Genomic DNA, 25845 nt, shown 5'->3' with positions numbered 1-25845 from the left:
CCAAAGGGATACCAGGCTGTGGCAGGTTTTATCCCGCCCGAGCGCCCGAGACACAGATGCAGTGAACAGGACAAGGGCCGCAGCCCCGCCAAACTAATTTAACACGTCCCGAGTTCCAGCAGGCAGCAGTTCTGAGGAGCTAGCATTCAAGGCTGGAGCATTAGATGCGTCATGTTTCTTTTCCTGCTAGCACCTGAGTCTTGGTATTGACAGAGATTCACTGGTGCTTCATTAGCCGTGTGTAATTATATACGACACAGCACATTATGGTTGCTGTTTAGATGGAAGAGGTTCTTCGTCAGACATCTCTGCAGAGGGGTTTCTTAGTGTGCGTGTTTGTGTGTGTGCAGTAAATCTGCCTGGAGCCCTGGCTGAGTGAGTGTCCCTGTCAACTGCTTGCAAACACCAGGGTGAACTGATTTGGGGCGGATGAAAATGACAGGCTAGATGGGGTGTAGCTCCTGAGGAAGGTTGAGGCAGCCAGGCAGGCATTGGTCACTGACCCAGAATCCCTGGCAGTGTAAGATACCAGGCTTCACTCTACTACAGATCCCTGGCAAGACTGCTAGGCCCTGAAGTAACATAGCCAGGTAATATGGATACAGATCAGGGAGTCTCAGACCAGGCCATCCTTCCTGCAAGCTGCTCTGCTGTCAGTGCTACAGGAGTGCCTTTGCCGTACTGCAGCGAGTTCCTTGTTGGAACAGAGCTTTCAGAGCAACTTTAACAGCTCTGCTTCTCCGACAGGCCATGTCTCTACACTGCGGGTGACCAAGGAAATGGGCAGAGCTCAGAACAGCACGTGGCTGGGGCACATGGGTTTGTAAACCTGCTGCTAACAGGTCCAGACTTTTAGAGGACTTGGAATAACAGGCTCCATCATGCAGCCATGGACGCCAAGGGAGGGGTCTTGCCGCCGGTTTGAATTGGACGCACGGTCATTCTCTAATCTGCCCCTAGGAAGGGCTTGGGGGATGTCAGTGTCCCTTTGCTCTCCCCCTCCCGTAGTATTTGTTCTCCACCCACCCTCATTTTCCCCTCGCCCTCTAGTTTCGGTCCCTCTGCGGAGTGTTTCTCTCTGTTCCTCTCGGATTTTCCATCGCTCCAGTGGGCTCTCGCTCCCTGGGGACGTCGCTCATTTTTATCCGCCCTGTCGGCTTGCTTTGCCTGCTTTATTCCTTTAATAAATCTCCTTTTCCTCAGCCCATCCCCAGGAGGGGCTCCCGTGTCACCTGTGTCGTCCCCCCGTCTGTTCCCCACCTCTCTGTCTGTCCCCCACCCATGTCCGTCTGTCCCCCTCCCCTCTGTCTGTCTGTCTGTCCCTCTCCTCTCTGTCTATCTGTCCACCACCCATGTCCGTCTGTCCCCCACTCCCTGTCTATCTGTCCACCACCCATGTCTGTCTGCCCCCTCCCCCGTCTGTCTGGCCCCCTCCTCTCCACTTCTCTCCTCCCACCCCCTCTCTGTCTGTCTGTCCCCTCCCCTGTCTGTCTGTCTGTCCCCACTCCCTGTCTCTATCTGTCCCCACCCCTGTCTGTCTGTCTGTCCCCCTCCCCCCTGTCTGTCTGTCTGTCCCCCACCCATGTCTGCCTGTCTGGTCCCTCTGTCTATCCACACACCCCCACCCACTCCCGTGCCCTGGCAGGCTGTGCAGGAGCCCGGAGCGGATCGATGGGACGAAGCCGGGCAGGTATCGGCGCTCGATTGGCCGCGCCTGGCGGCGAGCGGGGCAGCTCGGGATACAGCGAGGAGCCCGGGAACCAGGGCCCTGCCCCTGCCCCGCCCCCAGCACCGCCTAGAGGAGCCGGGGACGGGCCGGACCCAGCCCGCCAGCCCCCCCGCCCCCGGCGCGCGAACCAGGGGTGGCCCCCCGCCAGCCCCTCCCCCGCGCGAACCCCCGAACCAGGGGGTGACCCCCCCATACGCCTGCCCGCCCCCAGCCAGCCCCTCCCCATCCTCCCGGCGCGCGAACCCCGAACCAGGGGTGACCCCATACGCCTGCCCGCCCCCATACAGCCCCTCCCCGCCAGCCCCGGCGCGAGAACCCTGAACCAGGGGTGACCCCCATACACCTGCCTGCCCCCATACAGCCCCTCCCACCATTCTCCCCGGCGCGTGAACCCCGAACCAGGGGTGACCCCATACACCTGCCTGCCCCGCAGCCAGCCTCCCCAGCCCCTCCGGCGCGATCCCTGAACCAGGGGTGACCCCCTACACCTGCCTGCCCCCATACAGCCCCTCCCCGCCAGAGTCTCCACGCAGGTGGGTGCGAACCCCGAACCATACACCTGCCTGCCCCCAGCCATCCCCCCGCCAGCCCCTTCGGCGTGCGAACCTCCGAACCAGGGGTGACCCCCCATACAGCCCCTCCCCATACAGACTCCCAGGGTGCTCCCCTCCCCCCTACAGCCCACAGCTGGCCGACTCCCTCCCCTGGCCTGAGCACCCCCTGCCCCTGAGCTGCAGCCTGCGTGGGGCTGGATGGTGCTGTAGCCCCCTACGATGGTAAGAGGGGGCAGCACCTCCATGCAATCACTGGCACCCCCCCCCCCACACTCCCATGGGGCTGCCGCACTCCTTTCATTACCATTTCTCTCTCCTTCCTTCCTGCAGAGGAGAAGCCTGGCTCCCAGCCAGCTGGCTAAGAGGAAGCCGGGGGGCGATGGCTCAGAGGATGATGAGGATTGGCACCCCGAGGCGGTGAGTTCCGCACCCTGACCCCCCTTCCCCTCTGTCGTCTGGCTGCGGGGAGATCTGTTTCCAGTGCTTCTGCCCATCCTGCTCCTGGGCTGGGCAGTCAGGGTAGCGCCCTCCCTTGGCTGGGCTGAGAAGTGCATAGGACCGGCATGTCTGCCCTCTCCCATGCACAGGCCCAGTTTTCTCAGTAGCCACCACCTCTCGGGATGCTCAGTGGTGACACTTTGGCTGACAGAGCACAGGTTCCAGTGCGGGATGGGCAGGTCAGGACATTCCCACTCTGCAGGGCTGGGATTATGGAATTCACGTCCACTGGAAATCAGGGTGAGCCTAAGGTTCTCCACTGTTAGACCAAGCTACAGGTCCCAGTTGTTTAGGCAGGTGTTTCTCTAGACCGCCAGTGAGACCCCAAACACACTGACCCTGGGAATTTAGTCGTTGGCATCTGATCATCATTTTAAGAAAGCAGTTATAAAGTCCCATGGAATTCAGTGGATCTCTAGGGTCCGGTCCAAAGTTTAGATCCAGACTTCACTAGAGTTTGGGGATGTTTTGGGTGTGGACCATATCTTAAAAGTCAAAGTATGTGTATCTCAGTAGAGTTGGTCACTCTTCTTGGATAGAAAGAAACCACCGCCCTCCTGGAGAAGCACTGGGTGTGCTGGGGGAGGCTAAATTACCAGAAATAAAGATTCATAGATTTTTAAGGCCAGAAGGGGTCATTGTGATCATCTGTATACCACAGGTCAGAGAACCTCACACCGTGATTTCTGCATCAAACCCATAACTTCCGTTTGAGCTACAGAGCATATTGTTTAGAAAGACACCCTCTCTGGAGGGAGAGATGGGTTTGAATGGGATCATTATAAATCATTGACGTGTGTGTGCCTGCATGCATGTGCACGTCTTGTCATTTTCCTGTCTTGTCACTTTCAGCTTGAAATTTGCAGCCCTTTCGCTTCCCTAATAAGAACTCTCATTAGGAGCCAATGGGATGCTAAAAACGCTATAATCAGTGTGCTAGCCAGCATGGGGTGCTAACTTTTTTCATGAAGGAAGTTTGTTAACTGGAAACAAAACAAATGCATTTTTGCCGACCCATATTTCTGCTAGGTGCACCCAAATACTGCATGGTTTAGCAATGTGACAGCACTAGTTTGGGAGGGGATTCTGATGGATATATTCAGAATTAGAGGAGTATTTTAAACACATTCACTTCTGGGTAGGTAACATTTTGGGCCCATCGACCTTGGCAGTGTCCTTACAATGGCAGTGAGTAATGATGTTCTGTTTTCAAACTTACTCGGCTGGCTGGCTTCATTGTCTGTGTGGTTAGATGCTTATAGAGCATGACAGGGATACATTTATCCTGTGTTGGTCTCTCCGAATCATCAGCAGCCTGTCCTGATTTTCTTTCTTAGATGCCGAAGAAGCGGAAACCTGGCAGTGAGAGCCAGAGCTGGGAATGTTACGTGTCACCTTTCCGGAAACCCTTGGCTCAGCTGACCAATCGACCTCACTGCCTTGATAGCAGCAAACATGTAAGTGGATCACTCGAGGGCATATTGTCAGCATATGCCAAAGAGTATTGCGCACTGTACATCTGTGATCAGAAGGGCTCACACACTTCTGTTAGGTTACACATCTTGGGCATTATCTGTACACATAGCACCTATGAAAACTCTCATTGAGTCAATGGGAATTCCACGTAATGAGGGCTTGCACCATTATTTACGTTATAGTAGCACCTAGAGGCCTCACCTGAAATCAGGGTTCCACTAGGCCAGGCACTTTATTCATAATGAAGTTCACACAACTTGCCTATGGAACTATTCAGTGGTGCAGTCTCGTAGTAGTAACGTATTTAAGCAAGAAGTGTATGATGCTAAGATGTTTAATCGGATGAAGCGATATTAGTCAGTTTCATGTTTTGGAGAGTCCAAAGGGAAAACATATTAAATATGACTTTAAAATATCTGGGATTGAAACATCAGTGGGAAATTGGGAGTGCTCAGCACTTTGTAGGATTGAGGCCTTAGCAAATGGCTTCTTTGTTATGTAGCCATCTATGATAGCAAATAACTTGAATGTATATTTTTCTTTCTCTATTCCTAGGAGGCATTTATCCGCAGCATTTTGTCAAAACCCTTCAAAGTACCCATTCCAAATTATCAAGGTAAAATGAAGGGGGTTTAACAGATCTGTATCAAATCTGCCTCCCATGAAAAAGATGACATTTTGGTTTGTCAGACAGTGATATTTTCCTCCTTTTGTATGTGTGTGTTAGTTTGAACAGAAAAATATAGCCCCATTAGTGAAGCAGTCTTATTTCTTATTAGTATTTAGTTTGGATAATCCTACGTTTCAGTACTGGATTCTGTATTACGATGGTTACATATTTTACAAAGTACCATAGGCTTGTATGCCATGTTACTGAACAAAACTGTGAGACAGGTTTCTGGCCCAAAGAGTTTACAGTCTAAATAATACCCTCAATATCACTAACCGGAAGAACAATGTATGTGAAACCAATAAACTTGCACCAGTTTTCTTTATACTTGGCTTGATACTTTAAGTCTCAAGGTGATCTTTTTAATAAGCTGTGTGTGATAGCTTCAGCTGTTCGTAAATATTTGGAGCACAAACTTCTGACTGGAACAAATGGGACCGTTTTTCCCCCCTTGATTCAATAACAGGTCAACCATTTTCACTCACATATTATTTAATGAAAAACCCCCATTTGGACTGAGACCAAGAAGGGTAATTATCAACCCAAAAGGAACTTATTTGATATAATGCTTAGCAGCTGAAAAAGCAGGTTTGAAAAGAAGTTGGAATTAAGCCTTATTTGTAAAGGGTGTAGTCTGTGTCTGCACAGCATATATTTATGGTGGGAATCACTAGATGGCACTGTTACACATTGCTCGCCTGCTAAGAAAAGATGACAATGTGCAGTCTTTTAAGAGAAGCTGGATTGTTGTTTTGTGCTGACTGTTCTTTTGGGGGAGCTGTTGCAAGCAGCAGGAGATTATGCTTCATTGTAATCTCCCTAACTAGTGTCAATCCTTGGAGCAGAATTGCTTCCTGGGAACCAGGCATTGATGTTTGGGCAAAGATTTCTGAAGGAGGGCTTTCCCCGTGTGCCGTTTATGCCCACTTCTGTTCCATGACTGGTGTATCTGTGTAAATAAATTACACTAAGAAAATGCCCAGTTTCCAAGTCACTAATTTCCACTCTTAATGGGAAGCTCCTGCAAGGCCGCAACATCTTCTGCATGGCAAAGGAGGGTGACAGTACAGTAGATTATGTGATATCATTACAAGATATGGCAGTCCACTGTTAAATGTAGTGCTGTAGTGGTAGCTGCTAATGGTCACATCCTGCCCTGGGATAAATGCATGCAACTCCCACTGAGCTCTGAATTGGTATCTGAGAGGAGGATTTGGGCCAGTGGTTTGTGAGATGCCTAGTTGTATATTTACTGTACTCCTACAACATACAGCCTTTGGCCCTGCTTGTCATTATACAAGGTTAAATTATGGCCTTGAAGAGCCTAGGGACATTTTCAGCACTCAAATGCTGTGGAAGTGCCTGTATTAGATGTAATGCATCTGCAGGACTGGCAGGGGAATGTAGTCAGCACCCCCATAGCCCGCTCAGTCAGTGTTACCCAGTGTGCAGAGGGGGTTGGGTTGTGACTGTGTACCTGCCCCACCAATGCTCCCCCACACTTTGCACACAGATTATTGCTGCCTCTGTGTGAGTGCAGTGGGGGACAGGGCTCCCTGCCCTCCCTCTCAGCGCACCCATAGAGGGCCATCCATCAGCTGGCTCGTAGAGCACATCTGAGCTGCTGGTGCATGCAGCATTGGCTTCCTCTTGAATCTGTATTCTGCTGGCATCACACCCACACTGTAAACAGCATGTTGAGCCTCCTCCTTCGGCGCAGTGGATTGTATCTGAATTCTCAGCCTTTTGCACGGCTCAGTTTTTTCTGGGAGGAAGCAACTGGCAATCCTTTGAATCCTGCCTGTGATTGTTTTCAGGGTCGCTGGGCTTGAGGGCCCTGGGCATCAAGCGGACAGGGGTAAGGAGCGCTCTCCATGACCCTTTTGAAGAAGGGGCTCTGGTTCTTTATGAGCCCCCGCCACTGAGCGCACATGACCAGCTGAAAATAGACAAGTGAGTTACCCACAAAGCACGTATTGTAGCTCCAACCTCATTGGCTTGTCTTCCATTCCCAAAAGGCTCTGAACCAAATTTGGATCAGAACTTTGGAGTTAAATTTGGTTCCGAGCCTTGTGGCTCTGGAATGTCTCTAGCTTGTACCAAAGGAAGGAACATATCCATATTAGATCATTTGTGGTGTTCTACCCACAGGGTTGACTTGTGGGTGAGCCCAAGGCCCACTGTACACTTCAGTCCATTCCTAAGAGGGCTTTATTCCCTGTCAGTTGAACATTTCAGTGCTCAGTCAGGATATGTCAACATTAAGGTACAAGCCAACCAAAATGAGGAACTGAAAACTGGGGATTCGAATGGGAACTGTCAGGCAACCTTACCTAGAGTGGTCACTGATGCGCCCATTGCTGGGACGAGGCTATCTTTGATAACCATTACTTCACTTCCAATAACAGTATGTCAGAGAGGTAGGATGGTCCAATGTTTAGAGCACTAGCCTAGCACTGGGGAGACCTGGATCAGGTCCCTGGTCTGCTACAGACTGCATTTGTGACCTTGGGCAAGTCACTTATTCCCCCTTTGTACAATGGGAATAACAGCATTACCCTGCCTCACAGGATGTGAGGATAACTACATTACAGATTGTGAGGCGCTCAGATCCTATGGTAATAAGTATCTAGGCTAGATATGTTCTGTAACCTTCATCTAGGAGTTGCAGGATATTTCAGGTTTGTAGCATAGATAATAGTGCGAAAGTACTCAAGCCACAGCATCTAGTCACAATGTGGCTGTCCCGGGACATGGTCACCACCCATTCCTGTATTGTGGTGGGTGCGGGCAGGATTTGTTGGCAGTTGCCTTCCTTGTGCCACTTACCAGGAGTCCTCAGAACAGCAGCAAGCAAAAAAAAGCTGGGATCTGCATTCATTCTGCTCTCTCTCCTTTCTTGTTTGCCTCCTGCAGGGACAAAGTGCCAATCCATGTTGTAGTGGACCCCGTTCTCAGTCGCGTTTTACGGCCTCATCAGAGAGAAGTGAGTTTTGTGGGAAACTACTTCGAACCTGTCCATCAGGAGTTCCCTAATCTCCACCTCAAGTGCTTAAACTTTAGAGAATTCTGGGCAGATGGGTGGAGGGAGGCTATACAAAGCCACACTGCCACCTTCACTAGGAAGATCTGTTTCTAACTACAGTAATGGCAACTGCAGCTGAATGGATTTAAGATCATCCTTAAATATGCCAAAGACCTATTACACCACAGAGATCGTTCCTCTGCTGTGGCACATTCCATTCCCCATATAAAAGGGCTGAGATATTGTGGTGTGGGGCCCAGTAAGAAACACTCAGATAGGTTCAGGGTCAGTTGGATGTTAAACTGATACTATGCTAGACCTTAGCCAAAAATCACTATAGGAGATCAATTTATGATTGTAATTTCCAAGTAATATTAGCTGGCATTCTGGCCTGCTATACACACATCTGATGCGTATGTGTTTGTAGTAGACTTACACAGTATCTAACTGCCTTTAAGTCAAGATATGTTCTCACTCAACCACGAGTTATGGGCTTGATGCAGGAATCACTTGGTTGAATCTCTGGCCTGTTGTTCAGACTAGATGATCATACTTCTGGCCTTAAAAATCTGTGAATCTACCTGCTTCCTGATGGTAATAGTCCCCCAAATTATCTGTTACATCAGAAAAGTTACTGTCTAAAAATGACACCATCTCGCTCCACAGATCTGCTCCTGGTGTCAGATCTGCTCGCTTTAGTGACTGATGTTTTCATGACTTTGGTCTAGCCCCGCGGAGCCAAGTGAGGTGGATTCTGCACTGGCTTGTGCATCATCAGTAGAACTTTAAGGAACAGATAGATCCTGCAAGGAACTCAGCGTAGAGCACTACAGCGAGCTCCTTGAGGCTTGGGGCCTAAATTCCAACTTTGGACTTATTTATACAGAGGTGTTCACCTGCAACACACCTCGGTAGGGTTTGTGTAAATAGTGTGGTGTGTTAGTCAGGACAAGCCCAGTTTGGCTTACAAAGCTCCCTGTGCCCAGTGCAACAGTCATTGTTCAGGATAGAACCACATCTCAAGAACTTTTATCATTGCATGTTACCTTGTTTGACACTCTAACCATAAATTATCTGAAAAGCTTTGCTCCGAAATCTCCGTTCCTAAATGTCACCTGTCAGTAATATATTTGGATCCTGGGTCAGCCAGAGTAGCTGCGCGTATGCCTTTCAGTGAAAAACATCTCCAGTCCTAAATACCAGAAACAGCAAAACCCAAGGCTAATGCGTTAAAATAAAACAAAAAACTGCCACACACAGGCTAGGTGCCTAATAAGCTGTTGAGGATCATAATGGATACAGGACATGATCAGCGGTAGACTTATAACCAGAGGCTGGCTGGGTGCAACCTGTGAGTTCTTATGACCTTCCAAGTTAAGCAGGGTCAAGTTAGCTTTGTGCCCAGACGGGAGACCTGCAGGGGTTGGTTTAGGCAGCTCAGTAGCTTGTGTTTTCCTTTCTGAGTCAATACAGGACCAGTCAGTTGTTTAAGCCAGCACGGTGCTTGTCTCAGCTGCATACCATTACCATCGTAGGTGTTCCTCAGGGACCTGTCAGTGCAGTATGTAGGTGCTAGTCTGAGCAATCAGATTCTGCCTGCCTAATATCTCTCCTGTAATTTCAGTTCTTCACTTCCTGTCTCAAACTGGTGTGTAGCATCGCTATGCATTGTTAACCAGTTGTATTGGTTGTTCCGCCCCAGAGGTAGCTGCATTTCAGGGGGATTCCTCTATATAGTTAGTATAGTGCTTCGAGTCCCTTTGAGATGTGCTGTGTAAATCTGGGATACTGTGTATGATAACCTCAGTCCCACAATGCAGGGAGACTGCGTTACTACACACGGCTTTCGTTCGGCGTCCACAAGTCCATTCTAATCAGCAAGCCCCGCTTTTCATGCAGGGCGTGAAGTTTCTCTGGGAATGTGTCACGAGCCGCAGGATCCCTGGGAGCCATGGCTGCATAATGGCTGACGAGATGGGTCTGGGCAAGACCCTGCAGTGCATCACTCTGATGTGGACGCTGCTGCGTCAGAGCCCCGACGGCAAGCCTGAAATTGACAAGGCAATGGTGGTCTCGCCTTCCAGCCTGGTTAAAAACTGGTACAATGAAGTCGGCAAATGGCTTGGAGGAAGGATTCAGCCGCTGGCCATCGATGGAGGCTCCAAAGACGAAATAGACCGTAAACTAGGTGGGGAGGCAACTGCGCGCGGGTGGCTTGTCTGTCTCTCGCTCTGGAGGGGTGTCTGCTAGCAGAAGGAAAAGACACTTCCACAGCTGATGTAAAGATCTAAGGCCAGAGCCAAAGCCCACTGAATTCACTGGGGGGCTTTCCTTGACTTCGGTGGTCTTTGGCTCAGGCCCCTACACCTCTGTGTTCGTTCAGTGGATGATCTCCTGGTGTGAACCCCCAATGGGTGTGTTTGGTGAGGGCGGTTTCTGAGCCTTCCTCTGCTGGAGAGCAGCCAGCGCAGGAAAGGGCAGGGGATGGGAGGCTGAGGGAGGGATCAAAGCGCGTTGAGTGGGGGGTAAAGGGAAGGGACGGGGAGGTTGGCGGAAAAGGAGGATGTGAGGGGAGGAAGCAGAAGGCCAGCAGGGAGGGGAGCCAATGGAGAGAAGTGTCTCAGACGGGTTTGTTTAGGGCAGGGGTGGGCAAGCTACAGCTGGTTTAAACTGGTCCTCGAGCTCCTGCTGGGGAGCGGGGTTTGGGGCTTGCCATGCTCCCATGCTCCAGCCTGGCAGCGGGGTTGGAGGCCGCTCCGCGTGCGTAAGCCGAGGCTCCCAGCAGCATGTCCCCCCTCCAGCTCCTACGCTTAGGGGCAGCCATGGGGCTCCGCATGCTGCCCCTGCCCCAAGCGCCACCCCCGCAGCTCCCATTGGCTGGGAACTGCCTGTGGATGGGGCAGCGCGCAGAGCCGCCTGGTTGCACCTCCACATAGGGGGGACATGCCGCTGCTTCCAGGAGCTGCTCAAGGTAAGCGCCGTCCAGAGCCTGCACCCCAACCCCCTCCCATGCCCCAACCCCCTTCCTCCAGCCCTGATCCCTCTCCCACACCCCTGCCCCAGCCCGAAGCCCCCTCCCACACCCTGAATCCCACCCCAGAGCCCGCACCCCCCAGCCAGAGCCCTCACCCGCCCCCCGTGGCTCAACCCCCTGCCTCAGCCCTGATCCCCCTCCTGCCCTCTGAATCCCTCGATCCCAGCCTGGAGCACCCTCCTACACCCCAAATCCCTCATCCTCAGCCTCACCCCAGAGCCTGCATCTCCAGCCAGAGCCTTTCCCCTCCCCCCACATCCCCCTCCACCAGCCTGGGGCCCCCTCCCGCACCCTGAGCTCCTCATTTCTGGCCCCACCCCAGAGCCTGCACCGACTCCTGCACCCCAATTTCGTGCGCATTCATGGCCCACCATACAATTTTCATACCAAGATGTGGCCCTCAGGCCAAAAAGTTTGCCCGCCCCTGGTTTAAGGCCTGCTCAAAAGCAGCTGGAATAAATGGCAAGGCTCCCCTGGACTTCAGAGGGTGAGGAATCAGGCTCAGTTGCTATCTTCTGCCTGGCTTTCAAATATTTTTCCATTCTCTGTGCCGCTCACGTCTTTCTCTTCCTTCCCGTAGCCGGCTTTATGAACCAGCGCGGCTTGCGAGTGCCTTCCCCCATCCTGATCATCTCCTACGAGACGTTCCGCCTTCACGCCGAAGTCCTCCAGAAGGGGAGTGTCGGGCTGGTCATATGTGACGAGGTACAGAGAAGGCAGCTGTTGTTTCCCTAGTCCCGTGCTGAGTTTTTTTTCTGCTTTCATATGGAGAAATAATCAGACAGGCCTGGAGGCATTTGCATCCCTGTGTTGGAAGTGCTCTTGGTGGCTAGCCCACAAATGGAATGTGTGATGATATCCAGCCCCCTTCAGCCAGAGCATCCCGGGGGGCTGTCTGAATGGCCGTCAGTAGCACTGTCCTCACTTCACAGATGGGGAAGCCACAGACTGGCTAAATGACTTGCCCGGGTTCACGCTGCAAGTCAGGTCTTGTGACCCCTGCTCCTTTGCTGTGACCACGAGACCATGCTGCCTCCCATGTGCTGTATACATGGCGTGTGTTGTCAGGCTGGATCTGTCCCCCCCCACCAAACAGTAGAAGGTCAAGTCTCGGCTATGCCGAGGACAACCCAGTACAGTTTAGGGAACAAAGGCCCTGCCCCAGCGTCCACTGACGCCCATGGAAGTTGGATCAGGAGCACTGGACTCGTGTGTGTGAGAAAGGATCACGTTCCTGAGTGCTGGGCTAGCAGGAGGAGCCTGACCTGTGGAGCTGTGAGTGCGAATGCGTGCCTGAAGGGGAGCCCCTGAGTGGTCTCCTGGCACTGCTGGGGGTGGGCTGGCAATACAGGGGGAGAACGTGTGAACGGGCAAGGTGAGTGATCCTTGCTTAGGCTAACGGTCTCCCAGCGCTGGATTCTACTCTGCTAGGGATGGATTTTCGGGAGCTGCCTTCGCACGAGTGAAATGTAGTTCCATTCAAAGCTTTTCCCCTTTCGTTCTCCGGTGCTGTGTATCGGTATCCAGGTTCCCATTTGTGCTAGAGCTTCGTTTCCCTAAAGGGAAAGCAAGCCCGTGCCCAGCCCAATGAAGAGCTGTACAGCACTCTGCCCAAGCACTTAATACTTCCTCTGCCTCCCCTGGAGGAGTTTCATTGAATGCTAGTGACACTCAGTGGCTTGATTCTGTATCTGCTATAATGCAGACTGAGATGATCCTGAAAATGGAGCACATTCGTTTCTCCCTACGTACACCTCTACCTCGATATAACACTGTCCTCCGGAGCCAAAAAATCTTACCGCGTTATAGGTGAAACCGCGTTATATCAAACTTGCTTTGATCCGCCGGAGCGTGCAGCCCCGCCCCCCTGGAGCGCTGCTTTACCACGTTCTATCTGAATTCATGTTATATCGGGTCGCGTTATATCGGGGTAGAGGTGTATTTATACTGGGCCCCTCCCCATGGTATCTGGGCACCTTAATGTTTTGCCCATGAGTAGCAACTTTCATCCAAGGACCTTGCAGCAATTTACAAATAGCGATATATTATCCATCCCGGCTATCGCTGGGAGCTAGGGGACGTTGTCCCCATTTTAACAAATGAAATGTTTGCTTAATTTGGGCCATATAATAATTATTATTAGGGTAGCACCTAGGAGTAGCACTAGACATAGAGCAGGGCCTCACAGTGCCAGGGACTGTATATACCCAGAACAGAGACAATCATGCCCTTACAGTTCAAATAAATCAGTGTTGACAGAGATCTCTCAGACCTGCTTCCTCTCATCAAGTGCCGCGGGATTCCCTGTTTGCTTTTTTTCTTTTTAGGGCCATAGGCTGAAGAACTCTGAAAACCAAACGTACCAGGCTCTGGACGGCTTAAACACCCCGCGGCGAGTTCTCATCTCAGGGACCCCCATTCAGAATGACCTGCTCGAATACTTCAGCTTGGTGCACTTCGTTAACTCGGGCATCCTAGGTAAGGAGCGTGACGTTGTTAACCCCTGTGCAGCTTATAGACCCGTAAAAATGTAGGGCTTGAAGGGACCTTGAGAGGTCATCAAGACCAGGCCTCTGCGCTGAGGCAGGACCAAGTAACCTAGACCATCCCTGGCAGGTGTTTATCCAACCTGCTCTTAGAAACCTGCGAAGAGGGAGAGTCCACAACCCCCCTTGGAAGCCTGTTCCAGACCTTAATTACCCTTAGAGTTAGAAGGTTTTTCCTAATATCTCACCTAAATCTCCCTTGCTGCAAATTAAGCCCATTGCTTCTTGTCCTGCCGTCAATGAACATGGAGAACTAGTGATCATCGTCCTCATTATAACAGTCCTTACCTGTTTGAAGACTGGTATCAAGACCCCCCTCAGTCTTCTTTTCTCAAGATTAAACTGTGAATCAAGAGGCAGGTGGCCTAGCTGGCAGGGACCTCCCACAGCCACCAGTGCTGGAGAAGTCAGCAGCACCGGTCTTTGTGATGGGCCTGAACTCCAAAGTTCAAATGCGAATCTGAGCATTATCCTCATTTATAGTACGTGTATTCCAGTTGTGTCTAGTCACCAGATTGGGTCCCAGTGTGCTAGGTGCTGTACACATTCATAGTAAGAAACATTCCTTGACCCCAAAGAACTTACAAGCTAAATAGAGTAGGCAGACAAAGGAAGGATTAATTATGCCCATTTCACAGATGGGGAACCGAGGCACAGAAAGATGAAGGGACTTGCCCTGGGTCACATGGGGATTATGTGTCAGAGCTGGGAACTGAACACTGATCTGGAGTCCCAGCCTACTGCCTTAACCACAAGACCACCCTTCCTCTTGATTTCTTTGTCCAGTAATAGTCACATCCAGGTTTTGATTTGGGACTGTTTCCGCCAAAGATGAGGAAGCTTGTGAATCTGGGGTTCACCTCGTCATCCCATTTACAGGGGAAAGGAGAAAAGCGTTTGAACAGGGGCATGGTTTGATTTGTTTCCATTTCCTCCCTGCTGGCGGATCTAATGCTCTTATGGCTGCTTCTGCAGATTAAAATGTGCCGGCTCTGGGCTCCGTCTTGCGTCCATTGCCCTTGGTAGTCCATGGTCTGGTTTATTTGAAGAGCAAAGCACATAACTAATCTGTTGGTGCTTTATGTTCTCCACAGCATCACAAGGTTCAGATTGGCTCTGATGCTGTCTGGCGGGGAGGGGGAAGGCTTGTCCCAGAAAGGTCACGTTCTGTTCAAGGGCAAGAATAAATACACCAATCCATAAATCAGTCTTTTATGTTTCGTTGCTCCTCTGAGGGCCCTGGTCTTTTTGTGGTGAACCGTAATGACGTGGCATTAAATATATCCCTTCCTCACCCCCACAACTCTCTCCCCAGTCCAAGAGCAATATGCGGGCTGTGTCTGATTCTGCCCCCAGAATTTCATCCAAGGGAGGATGGGATGGGGCTAGGAGATGTTTTTATTTCCTCCTCCTTTTTCTCCATAAGTTTTGATTTGGCTTGGGGACTTAGTACAGGGAGGCAACGTGATCGATTTGTCCCGTGTCTTTGGCAACTCATGGAACCTATTTGTGCCTCAGCACCATATTATAGATTGGGAAGTTATAGCTTCTGGGGGTTAGGGTTAATTATACTTGAAAAGTCCTTTGGGGATGGAAATGCTGTATAAACGTTAAGTGTTATTCCATTGCTCACAGTCACTTGCATTGCCTGAATTATTTCTGATGCGACAAGCTAGGGTTTAAGTGTTAAAAGCTAGAGCTTAAGTGTTTCCGTCCAGGGCCCATAACCCTGTGGCAGTGCCAGGGGTGGAGGGTAAATCCACTTTTCTGTCAAAGGCTCACATGGCTGCAGACGAGATGCTGTTGTAACATTTGTCTTTTCCCCTCTGTTGTGGACAGGGACAGCGCAGGAGTTTAAAAAGCATTTTGAAATCCCGATCCTGAAAGGCAGAGATGCAGATGCAAGTGAAGTGGAGAGGCATAAAGGGGAGGAGCGACTCAAAGAGCTGATCAGCATTGTGAACAGGTGAGTTCTAACGGCCTCTCCCCGGAAAGCTAAGCCATAAACCCCCTCCCACATGCAGCCATTTTTGAAGATTACAGTCCGGTGTTGGAACAAGTTCTGTTGTGAGTTTTGCACATTGACTAGCTGATGAGTCAGTAAAGCCCTGTTAACACTAAGACATAAGGAATATACTTAATGTGCAGTTACACTCTGCAAAGGGACTATCAGAATGACACTCACGGCTCCCACTAATCCCCAGTTCATCACGTGTATTCAGATTACAAGTCAAATGAAGATTTTTCTAATTGTCCCATGTTTCAAACTCCATCTGGTGCCTTAACATCCCACTGTTTTCCTTCTGCTTCTTGCGTCAGCCTTTATGATAAAGATTCGACAATGAAGACAGCTGTCAACTTTCATGATGATACATAAGGCAGAACAGAACCCAGCTCACTCTCCCATAGCTGTGTTGGCTCTGTGGGGATAATAAGAATAAACCATATTCATGCCAGTTAGGTAAGAAGTTGTGGCACTAGGAGCAAATCTGTTGAGTATTATTAATACTTAGCTCTTATCTAGCATGTTTCGTCAGCTGATCTCAATGCGTTTTACAAAGGAGGTCAGTATCATTATCCCCATTTTACCGATGGGGAAACTGAGGTATGGAGAAGGAAAATGACTTGCCCCAGGTCACCCAGCAGGCCAGTAGCAGAGCTAGGAATAGAACTCAGGGCTCCTATGTCCTGGTCAGTGTTCTGTCCACTAGGTCACCTTGTAAGATGGTTTCATTTTTTTACACAGTTACTTTTCTGATTACGAATCGTAAGTAACCATGCTAACGAAATCTTTGACAGGGAACTGATTGACAACAGAAGAGCCCTCACTAGAGTCTCCTTTGCATTCACAATGTTGCTGGAGTCTTGGTTCTATATAAGCTTTTGCAACCATTGCAAATGCCATAGAGCAGTTTAAATTCATGGTGAATTTAATTTCACACTGTACGGCCACTCTGCAAAATTGGCCATGACCTTGACACAGCCTGGCAGTAAAAAGGTTCAGTGAAACATGTGGCCGGGAGGGGTAGAACGTACTCCTTCTGATCCTGCTGGGCTGCTGCTTTTGTTTATGGTGAAGCGGATTTGAAGCTGCTGCTCTGGGGTCTGTTCAATCTCTCCTGCTTAGGGCGTTCCCGACTATCCCCCATTCAGTGTGCACGCAGGGCCGGCTTTAGACCTATTCCACCAATTTCCCTGAATCAGGCCCCGCGCCCAGTGAGAATCCCTTCCCTGGCTAGAGGTGCCTTTTTAATTTTTACTCACCTGGCGGCGCTCCGGGTCTTCAGCGGCACTTCGGCGACGGGTCCTTCGCTCACTCCAGGTCTTCGGCGGCACTTTGGCAGCGGGTCCTTCGTTTGCTCTGGGTCTTCAGTGTCACTTCGGCAGCAGGTCCTTCAGTGCCGCTGAAGACCTGGAGCAAATGAAGGACCCGCCGCTGAAGACTCGGAGCACCGCCCGGTGAGTACAAGCCCCATGTGTTTTTTTTACATGGTTTTTTTTTTAAGTCACCCTGCCGGGGCCCCGCCGAAACTGTTCGGATTGGGCCCCGCACTTCCTAAAGCTGGCCCTGTGCGCACGCCCAGGTTTCAGTAACTCACTCATCCTGGAATCATGATACAAAAGCAAGGCACACAGAGAAGGTCAAAGGTTGGTCAGTTGAAATCAGTGGTGCCTATAGTCAAGGCAGCACATGAGAGAGACTGGTAGAAATACACTGTGTAGCACTTCCACAGCGGAGGACCCTCAGCCTAGAAACACCTGCCCCATGCCTGCACGTAGGAACCAAGAATACACCCATCCTGGCTGATCACACCTGCCAACATTGGGGTGAGGCATTTTCTCAGGCACTTCGGGCCTAGATTCTAAGGGACTTGTACAGTCATATTAGTCAGGGACAATATTGCAGTTCACCACTGGCTTTTTGATTTTCATGTCATCTGTGTTTCTAATCCCTGTTTCCTTCATTGCAGATGTTTGATCAGGAGAACTTCAGATATCCTGTCCAAATACCTACCTGTGAAAATCGAGCAGGTGGTTTGCTGCAGGTACGGGACAGTTTGCCCAAGTTAAGGACAGAAAAGAGAGAACAAAAGTAAAGGCTAAACCAGGGGTCGGCAACCTTTCAGAAGTGTTGTGCCGAGTCTTCATTTATTTACTCTAAGGTTTTGCGTGCCAGTAATACATTTTAACATTTTTAGGTCTCTTTATAAGTCTATAATATAGAACTAAACTATTGTTGTATGTAAAGTAAATAAGGTTTCAAAATGTTTAAGAAGCTTCATTTAAAATTAAATTAAAACGCAGAGCCCCCCGGACCGGTGGCCAGGACCCAGGCAGTGTGAGCGCCACTGAAAATCAGCTCACGTGCCGCCTTCAGCACATGTGCCATAGGTTGCTACCCCTGGGCTAAATTCACAAAAAATAGTCTTGCCTTTAGGTTCTTGGATTTTAGTGGTGTCTTGTGATGGAATCTGTGTAGGACTAAGGCTCTTCCCAATTAGGGATGTGTTTCTGTGGCCCAAAAAAACTATAGCAGAGCGGGAGGAGGAAGATTGAGATCAGCTGGCGGATCTGCCCACAGCGGTATAACGTTGCTGGCCTGTGCTAAGCCCCTTGTTCTGTTGCAGGCTGACACCTCTGCAGACTGAGCTGTACAAACACTTCCTGAAGCAAGCGAAGCCAGCCGAAGAGCTGAAGGAGGGGAAGATCAGCGTGTCGTCTCTCTCCTCCATCACGTCCCTGAAGAAACTCTGTAACCGTGAGTGAGGGGTTGGTTTAATGCTATTATTGTGTTATCTACAGAGCATTGGATGCAGAGCTTCACGAAACACTTAAGCCCAGCGCTCTGCTCCAGAGAGCGTGTAATGTAATGACTCCATGCGATACACTCCCTGTATAAATCACCCCAACATCTGGAGAGCTGGAACTAGACCCTGGAGCCTCCTGACTCTCTCAGGACGCTGTAGGCGTGCTAGGGTCCTGCCACTAGAGGGCAACATCACTTCACTCAAATACAGCCAGCAGTAAGGTGGTGGGGAATTTTTTGACTAAACATTTTGTCGTTGAAAAATGCCAATTCGTTGAAACAGAAACTGTTTGTGAAGCAGGGTCTGTTCTGATGACTCTCCTGACCCGGAATGTTTTGGGAAAAATTTTTTTTTAAATTGTCTAAACCAAATATTCTGTTTTTCTGGTTCAAAACAACTTTTTCTTTTGAAACTTTGATTATTGAAAAAAAGGGTTACTAGAAAAGGTCAAAATCGAAAGGAAACATTTTGATGGTTCTCAAAAGAATTTTGAGATTTTGATTTTTCTTCCCCGTTTTGGGTGGGAAGAATTTTTAAACTCTCCAGAATATTTTCAGGACAGAAAAGCCGTTTCCCGCCCAGCCCTACGCAGCAGGTACGCCAGCCCCAGGTCCTCAGATGCTGTCGGAGGAGATCCTGCAGAAGTAGGTGCTGAGTTGGGAAGGAAGGAGAGGATTTGATGGCTAGCGAATGGGAGATAGTTCTCAGCAGAAGGGGTGGCTTACCGGAGAGGAGCAGAACTACAGGTGGGAGAAGGAAACCAGAGCCAGCTAAGTGGAGCAGAGGCGAGAGGAGGTGCTGGGCGAGTCAAAGACACAGCTGTAGGCAGGGAAGAGTTGTGATGCCATTGGAGTGAGGATGAGGAACTTGAACTTGATGCAGAGGAAGAGGGCAAGCCAACCAGGGTCATTTAGAGCCCAGTCCTGCTTCCATTGAAATCAGTGCTCAAACTCCAGTGGATGCAAGGTTAGAGCTCTGATCACCATTGCCACGCTCTTCTGTGGCGCCCTCTGGAGGCAGCTTCTTCCTTCCCTGGTGCTGCACTGTCACACACCTGACCCTTTCCCTGGGGTGGGGAAGACCCAGGAGGTTGTCAGCTTGCTTTTATGGAGACAGCAAGCTGCTCCGAGGTGTGCAGGTGATTTTTGTTCCCATAATGGATTGGACTTCTAGAGAAAGATGTAATGCACGGGGACGAACGTACTGCTGCTCCGCAGCCTCTTGGCTAAGAACCGTTGTAGTATTCAATCAGTATCTTGAACTTCTTGCATCTGGAGACTCTTCTGGCCTTCGAGGGTAATGGACTCCATATGAGACATCTCCAAATTCTGTGACCCAAGCAATATCAGTGCCATATAGTTATTTTACCAACCTGTTATGGTGACCAGTTAGTGTAATACAAGGGGCTGGCAAGAGACCCATCCGTTACTACTGCTGCTAGGTGCAACAGGAAGTCCTTTGTAAATGGAACTACCCGCTGTCGGTCTCCGTGAGGCCCACCCACAGAAAATGCTTTGAGCTGGTTATTTTTCCCAGCACATGATACCTGATTCTATTAGAGCTCTTGGGCTTTCCCCTGATGTCCCCCAGCTGTAACTTCCATCCTTCTGGCCAGATTGGAATGCATGTGCTCCTTACAGAGCCCATCAGTGCTGCTCCTCAGCTGACCTGAGAGGTGGTCATTTAGCAATGCCAAACTCTCCTTCCTTGTGCCTTGATGTCACTCCCCCTAGCCTGGGGAGCATGGTTAGCATGCAATTCCCTGGCTGCTGGGTGTTTGAAGGAGTGATCCTGGCAGTAGAATATGAGGAAGCTGCAGCAGCAGCAGATCTGGGAGCCAGATGGACAGGCCAGGGTGGGTGACTCTTACGCTGCATTTATATGTAATTATACAGTCAGTACAATGACGAGGACGCAGTTGTCTTGGTGCCATGGCAGTCCTGCTTCCCTCCTCAGGGGGAAGCCCTGCAAACTTCACAAATCCACAGTGGTTTCCAGGTTTTGTTTGTTCTTCAGACCCTGCCCTGATCTACGAGAAGTGTGTGGAGGAGGAGGAAGGGTTTGCAGGAGCACTGGAATTGTTCCCTGCCGGCTACAGTCCCAAGTCCCTGGAGCCCCAGCTGTCAGGTAACCGCACTGTAACTCCGCTGTGTGAATCGATTGCTTGAGAGAGGGTGGCCCCCTGCCATGGAATCTTATGCAGTGACCAGGGATACTTTGGGGTGACCTCTTAGGAAGAGGCTGGTCTCATGTACATCTCTGTGTGTGTCATCTCCAACCCTGTTAATACTCACTTCATCTGTAGATCTCAAAGCATTTTACAGAGGTGGGTAAATATTATCCCCATTATTCAGATAGGGAAACTGAGGCACACAGTCATTAAGTAGCTTGCCCAAAGTCACACACAGGCAAAGCTAGGAATAGAGCCCAGGTCTCCTGACTCATAGTCCAATGCCCTGTCCACTGGACTGTGCTGCCTCCCTACATATTGGCAATGGGATGTTTAACAACATGTTCACTTTTCTTCCTTCCAGGAAAGATGCTGGTGTTGGACTACATCCTGGCTGTGACTAGAAGCACTAGCAGTGACAAGGTAGTCCTGGTCTCCAATTACACCCAAACGCTGGACCTCTTTGAGAAGCTCTGCAGGACTAGGAGGTTTGTCGTTGGTCTTAACCGATAAGTGAGGTTTTTTTACCCACGAAAGCTTATGCCCAAATAAATCTTAGTCTTTAAGGTGCCACCGGACTCCTTGTTGTTTATACTTGCAATATAAACCTTAGCCTGAGGAGGCTGTTCTTGAGGTTTCTCCCTGAATTCTAGCCTCAGAGGGAGGCCCTGGAAATTGAACTAATGTGACCCATCTGCTCTGGCTTCCAGGGTGAGTCAGCAGAACAGCTCTGTCCATTTCTATAGGGGCCTACAGCCTGGCACTCAAACACAAGGCCATTTGCAGAACTGTTTCTGTTCATCTTGTGTTTTATCATTGTAAAACCGGGGCTATTAAAAGGCTATGATGATCTGATCCCATTAACCATTGCGTTGTCCTGTGCCAGGTATTTATATGTCCGACTGGATGGCACCATGTCCATTAAAAAGAGAGCAAAGATCGTAGAGCGGTTTAACAGCCTCTCGGTAAGTAGAGCTTCCCAGACCCACATCGTTAGTCCTGCCAGTCTTAGCAGGTGTGATCATGTGACATCGGGCAGGGATTTCATCTAAGTATGTCTTGCCCCACAGAGCCCTGAGTTTGTCTTCATGTTGAGCAGCAAAGCAGGTGGCTGCGGCTTGAACTTGATTGGGGCAAACAGACTCATCATGTTTGACCCAGATTGGAATCCGGCCAATGACGAACAAGCCATGGCTCGAGTGTGGCGAGACGGCCAGAAGAAGACCTGCTACATCTACAGGTTGCTCTCAGTGAGTCTGGAGCTACCTCCTTTTAACCGTGTCGGGATGTGGGGGATAGCCCAGTCTGCAGTTGATTATACTGCAGAATAATTGACCTTGCAACTGGAAAGAGACGCTGTGGCTTAGAACCCTTGAGTGTCTGTAGCCATGTGGCCTGGATTGCGCTTGATTACATCAGGCTTCAAATTGTCTGCCATTGCAGCCAAAGGGAGCGTCGCCATTGATTCCAATGGGATTGCTTTTGGGTCCTGGCTCTTTAGTGGTGGCTGGTTTATGGGGAACAGAAGTGACTGAAGCTTTATAAATAGGACATTAATCTTTTGTGGCGGGGTAGAGACATGGCTGTTGGCAGGACACCATGTTCCCATAATTGGTGTAGGACCCTACAGCTGCTCCTGTAGATGTGCTCCCGTTGGTTGTTATGAACGAGCCACCCCCCCAGTTGAAAGGGTGTTGGAATTCCTACGTGCCTGTCATCAGGGGTATCTGTGCAGCTCTGACACCGCAGCCCACGAGGCTCAGGACTGCCATACTAACTGGGCTGATGACAGCATCTGCGAGTCCATATTCAGAGCTTTAACCACTCCCTCTCCTCCGTCGGCTGCCCCTGTGACGCAGCATTGCCCTCCTCAGCCACTGCATTCCCCCAGCAGGGACCTTGGGGGCATGCCGCTGTCGGGGAAAGTTCCCTGAAGGGGAATCTCCAGCAGGAATTCCAAACACTGTTGTCATGTGTACTCTGGTTTTCCTGCATGTCGCCTCTTTACTACAGCCTGCGGCTGCATCCGCTCATGCTGTGAGCATGTCACATGTTGCAAGATAAGCGGGAGTGGGCTGGGTCAGTGCTTGGAGCACTGAGGGCACTGCATGAAGTCGTGGTGATGATTGGATTCTGTACTGAACCCGTGCCCTCAGCAAGGTGGCTCTGGGCAGCTGGAGGAGTTACCTTCGGGAAGAAGGGGGAATTGAGGCTCTGACCACTTATGGCCAGTAAAGACCCCATGGTACTTTTTATACAGATAAAGGCTTAATCCCAGCATCCCGGCCAGATCCCAGCTTTAGCCTTCTCCATGCTGCGCTTAATCCCATTGGCCGTTCTCTCTCGTAGACAGGGACAATTGAGGAGAAGATTTTCCAGCGTCAGACCCACAAGAAGGCACTCAGCAGCTGCGTGGTGGATGAGGAGCAGGATGTGGAGAGGCACTTCTCGCTAGGGGAGCTGAAGGAGCTGTTCACACTGAATGAGACCACAGCCAGCGATACCCATGACAAGTAAGTTTAGAAACGCAGTGATGGGTTAGGGTAGCCAATGACCATGGCATAAACAGTGGCTGACTTCGTGATTGACACAGAGGCTATAGGTGGAGACACAAGTGCTCTGGTTGGCTGAGAACCACTTAGTGAACCGTTCAGACTCGTGAAGTTATTGATCTGCTGATTCAGAAGTTGCTGGTGCAGCAGGAAGATAATTATATTACACAGAGTGTCTCGTTAGTAGATTTCAAAGCACTTCATGATCTTTAATGGATTTATCCTCACAACCCCCCTGTGAGGCAGGGCAGGGCTATTATCTTCATTGTACAGAGGGGAAACTGAGGCACAAAGAAGTGACTGACTGAAGGTCCCATGGGAAATCTGTGTCAGAGCAGGGAATTAAACCTGGGACACTCACATCCTAGGCTAGTGCCCTAAGCACGTGACTATCTTCCTCTCTGTTGATGGGGAGGTAGAAGAGGTGAATGACTAGGGTGGACTTCTATTTCCAACACTCCATTATTTATAAGGAAACTGACACTTCCTACTCACCCTCTCATTTTATTATGGAAGTTTCTATCATCAGACAAGTACTCAAACCACCCCTGCTGCTGCCTCCACCTACATCCTCGGGAGGGTGAGAGGCTGTAACATCACAGGGAAGAGAAAGTTATTTTTACTTTCCCAAAGCTTATCAAGCACAGAAAGTCCAGGGATGGACAATCTCTAATGGATCATCTGCTCCTTCTCCCCCCCCCGCACTGCAAGATTGTTCCCCACTGTGCATTTAACGAATGGCTTGTCTGGTTTTAAATGAACAGTGGGGCCTCCACCACTTCCCTTGAGAGGCCAGTAGATGTTCATTGCCATAGGTAGTGATGCTTTATATGCAAACTGACAATTAACCCCGTGTAAATGTATGAAAATTAGATCCTTCCTGAGTCCTGCCAAGTCCTGAGTTCAGGATTCCTTATTTAAAACCCACTGCACCATAACCACTTAAAACAGCTGTGCTGGGCTGAGAGAGATGGTGATGCAAGGGAATTACCAAAGTATTTAGGTCCTGGAAGGTAAAAGGAGGATTTTCTAAACAGATTTGTAATTCAAGTCTACACACACGCTCTGTTTCTGACCTAGGATTTTACGGGTGATTAGGTCTGAAGTCTTACTGCTCTCAGTAAACTAAAACGAATATTATTCACCTTCTAAATGAAGCACTTTCTCAACTCCCTTTGGAGCCACTGCTGGCTCCATGTAGTTCACCTCTTTTCCCACGATTTGCCCGACTTTGAGCTTGGATGGACTTTGTTATAACGCTTTCATTGTATGTATAAACGTTCACATGTGGAGCCTAGGGTGCTTTGGAAATAAAAACCCAGATTTTCCGAATGGAATCACAGTAACCAAAAATTCTAAATGACCAGAGACGTGTCTCCGGTTATTCGCACACGCGGTTCTAGTACGCGTAGATTAGACACTTGATTTTGCATGGGCTTTTTGTTGCATCAATTATTAGACAAATAGGAGCAGGCTAACCCCAATGTTGATGAAGTGCATTCTGTTGGTTTATGCAGTCTCCATTAATTGTACACCCTTTTGCCCAAATCTGAAACACTAGGATTCTGTACCTGGCCCAGCAGGTGTAGAACGTGCCCTGGTCCTCACCTGTAGAACATCTTTGTGTTTTAGGATTAAGTGTCGCTGCTGTGTGAATGGCCACCAGGTAAAGCCTCCTCCTGAAGGTTCTGACTGCACCTCTGACCTCTCCCAGTGGAACCACTGTGCTGACAAGCGTGGGCTCCAGGACTCTGTGCTGAAGGCCACGTGGGATGCTGCTGTCACCTTCACGTTCCATCACCATTCCCATGAGGAGCAGCGAGGGATTCCCTGACAGTGCGTCTCCGATGGTGGAGATGAGGGAAGGCTCCTATGGAAGTCAGTCAAGCCCACTTCAATCACTTTCAGAGCAGAGGTCTGATAACAATGCAGCCTGTGCTGCATCTGGATCCAGAACAGCAGGACAAGGTGGTTCTGTTTTCTTCCACCAAGAAATTGGTAGGTCTTGAAAATGGTTAAACTGTGCTTGGGACAGCAGGAAGCACAAGGTATTATCCATGCCACTCTTGTGTCTATAATGTGTACTGGAGAAACAGCTGTTTGGCTTGTGTAATGATGTGCTCCAGTCTAACCTAGGATCTATTGTAATAGCATCAGGACATAATCAGTTCTGTATCTGTGAAAGCACATGCAAGATCCAGTTTGCAATTCATATCATCTTTTTATTTACCTAAGTCCCATTACAAACAAACAAGCTCCATCTTCAGGTGCAGGTTAATTCCTGGCTGCAGATCTGGTTTTCAGTGTGCAACTACCACCTACACAAGATTTTTTCTTGGAGCCACAGTTTACAGGCTAGATACTGAATGCATAGCCACTGATGAGATCTGGAATCGGCTGGCAGGGTTGACCTATATTATGTAGTAGACAGCTCTGGGAAATATAATCATTCATCTCCAGATCAATCCAACTTAAGCCATTTTTGATAATATTGGTCTAAACGACTTGTGCTTCTGGGTGGCCCAATCTGAGACACCTCCAAAGAGCCTGATTTTCAGAAAGTGCATCAGTTAGGCCCCATTAAAATCACTCTTCGCTTTGAAAATCTTGGCGGAAACAACTAATTTGTGTTGGCATTATTTTTAGCAAGATCATCTTTTGACAATGCAGTAAAAGAATAGTCCCTAATGTACCAAAATTTCTACTCAACTACATTTTATAAAATAAAGTTGCTGAAGGACAAGCAACCTGTTCTGTTTAAAACATTTTTATAAAATAAGTGT

The 25845-nt window shown here is 49.6% G+C and overlaps 1 protein-coding gene across 1 annotated transcript; it reads left to right on the top strand.

Moving 5' to 3' along the window:
- The first annotated feature begins 2314 nt into the window (after positions 1–2314).
- Positions 2315–25804, top strand: RAD54L (RAD54 like). The gene is made up of 18 exons (XM_039484391.1): positions 2315–2505; positions 2614–2700; positions 4119–4238; positions 4813–4873; positions 6745–6880; positions 7844–7913; positions 9852–10140; positions 11567–11691; positions 13314–13464; positions 15372–15498; positions 17504–17578; positions 18161–18291; positions 20357–20467; positions 20875–20998; positions 21397–21475; positions 21581–21760; positions 22860–23023; positions 24695–25804. Exons 1-18 carry the CDS (start codon positions 2503–2505, stop codon positions 24894–24896), a joined length of 2235 nt encoding a protein of 744 aa, XP_039340325.1. The 5' UTR covers positions 2315–2502; the 3' UTR covers positions 24897–25804.
- The last annotated feature ends 41 nt before the right edge of the window (positions 25805–25845 follow it).

The sequence above is a fragment of the Mauremys reevesii genome, linkage group 8 (assembly GCF_016161935.1).
Source record: "Mauremys reevesii isolate NIE-2019 linkage group 8, ASM1616193v1, whole genome shotgun sequence".
NCBI lineage: Eukaryota > Metazoa > Chordata > Testudines > Geoemydidae > Mauremys > Mauremys reevesii.
Note: the sequence above shows the minus strand (reverse complement) of the source record. Positions and strands in the feature narration are given on the sequence as shown.

Coding starts and splice junctions, on each gene's coding strand:
- RAD54L (XM_039484391.1), top strand. Junction 2,701..4,118: donor AGGATTGGCACCCCGAGGCG/GTGAGTTCCGCA, acceptor TTTCTTTCTTAG/ATGCCGAAGAAGCGGAAACC. Junction 13,465..15,371: donor CGTTAACTCGGGCATCCTAG/GTAAGGAGCGTG, acceptor TGTTGTGGACAG/GGACAGCGCAGGAGTTTAAA.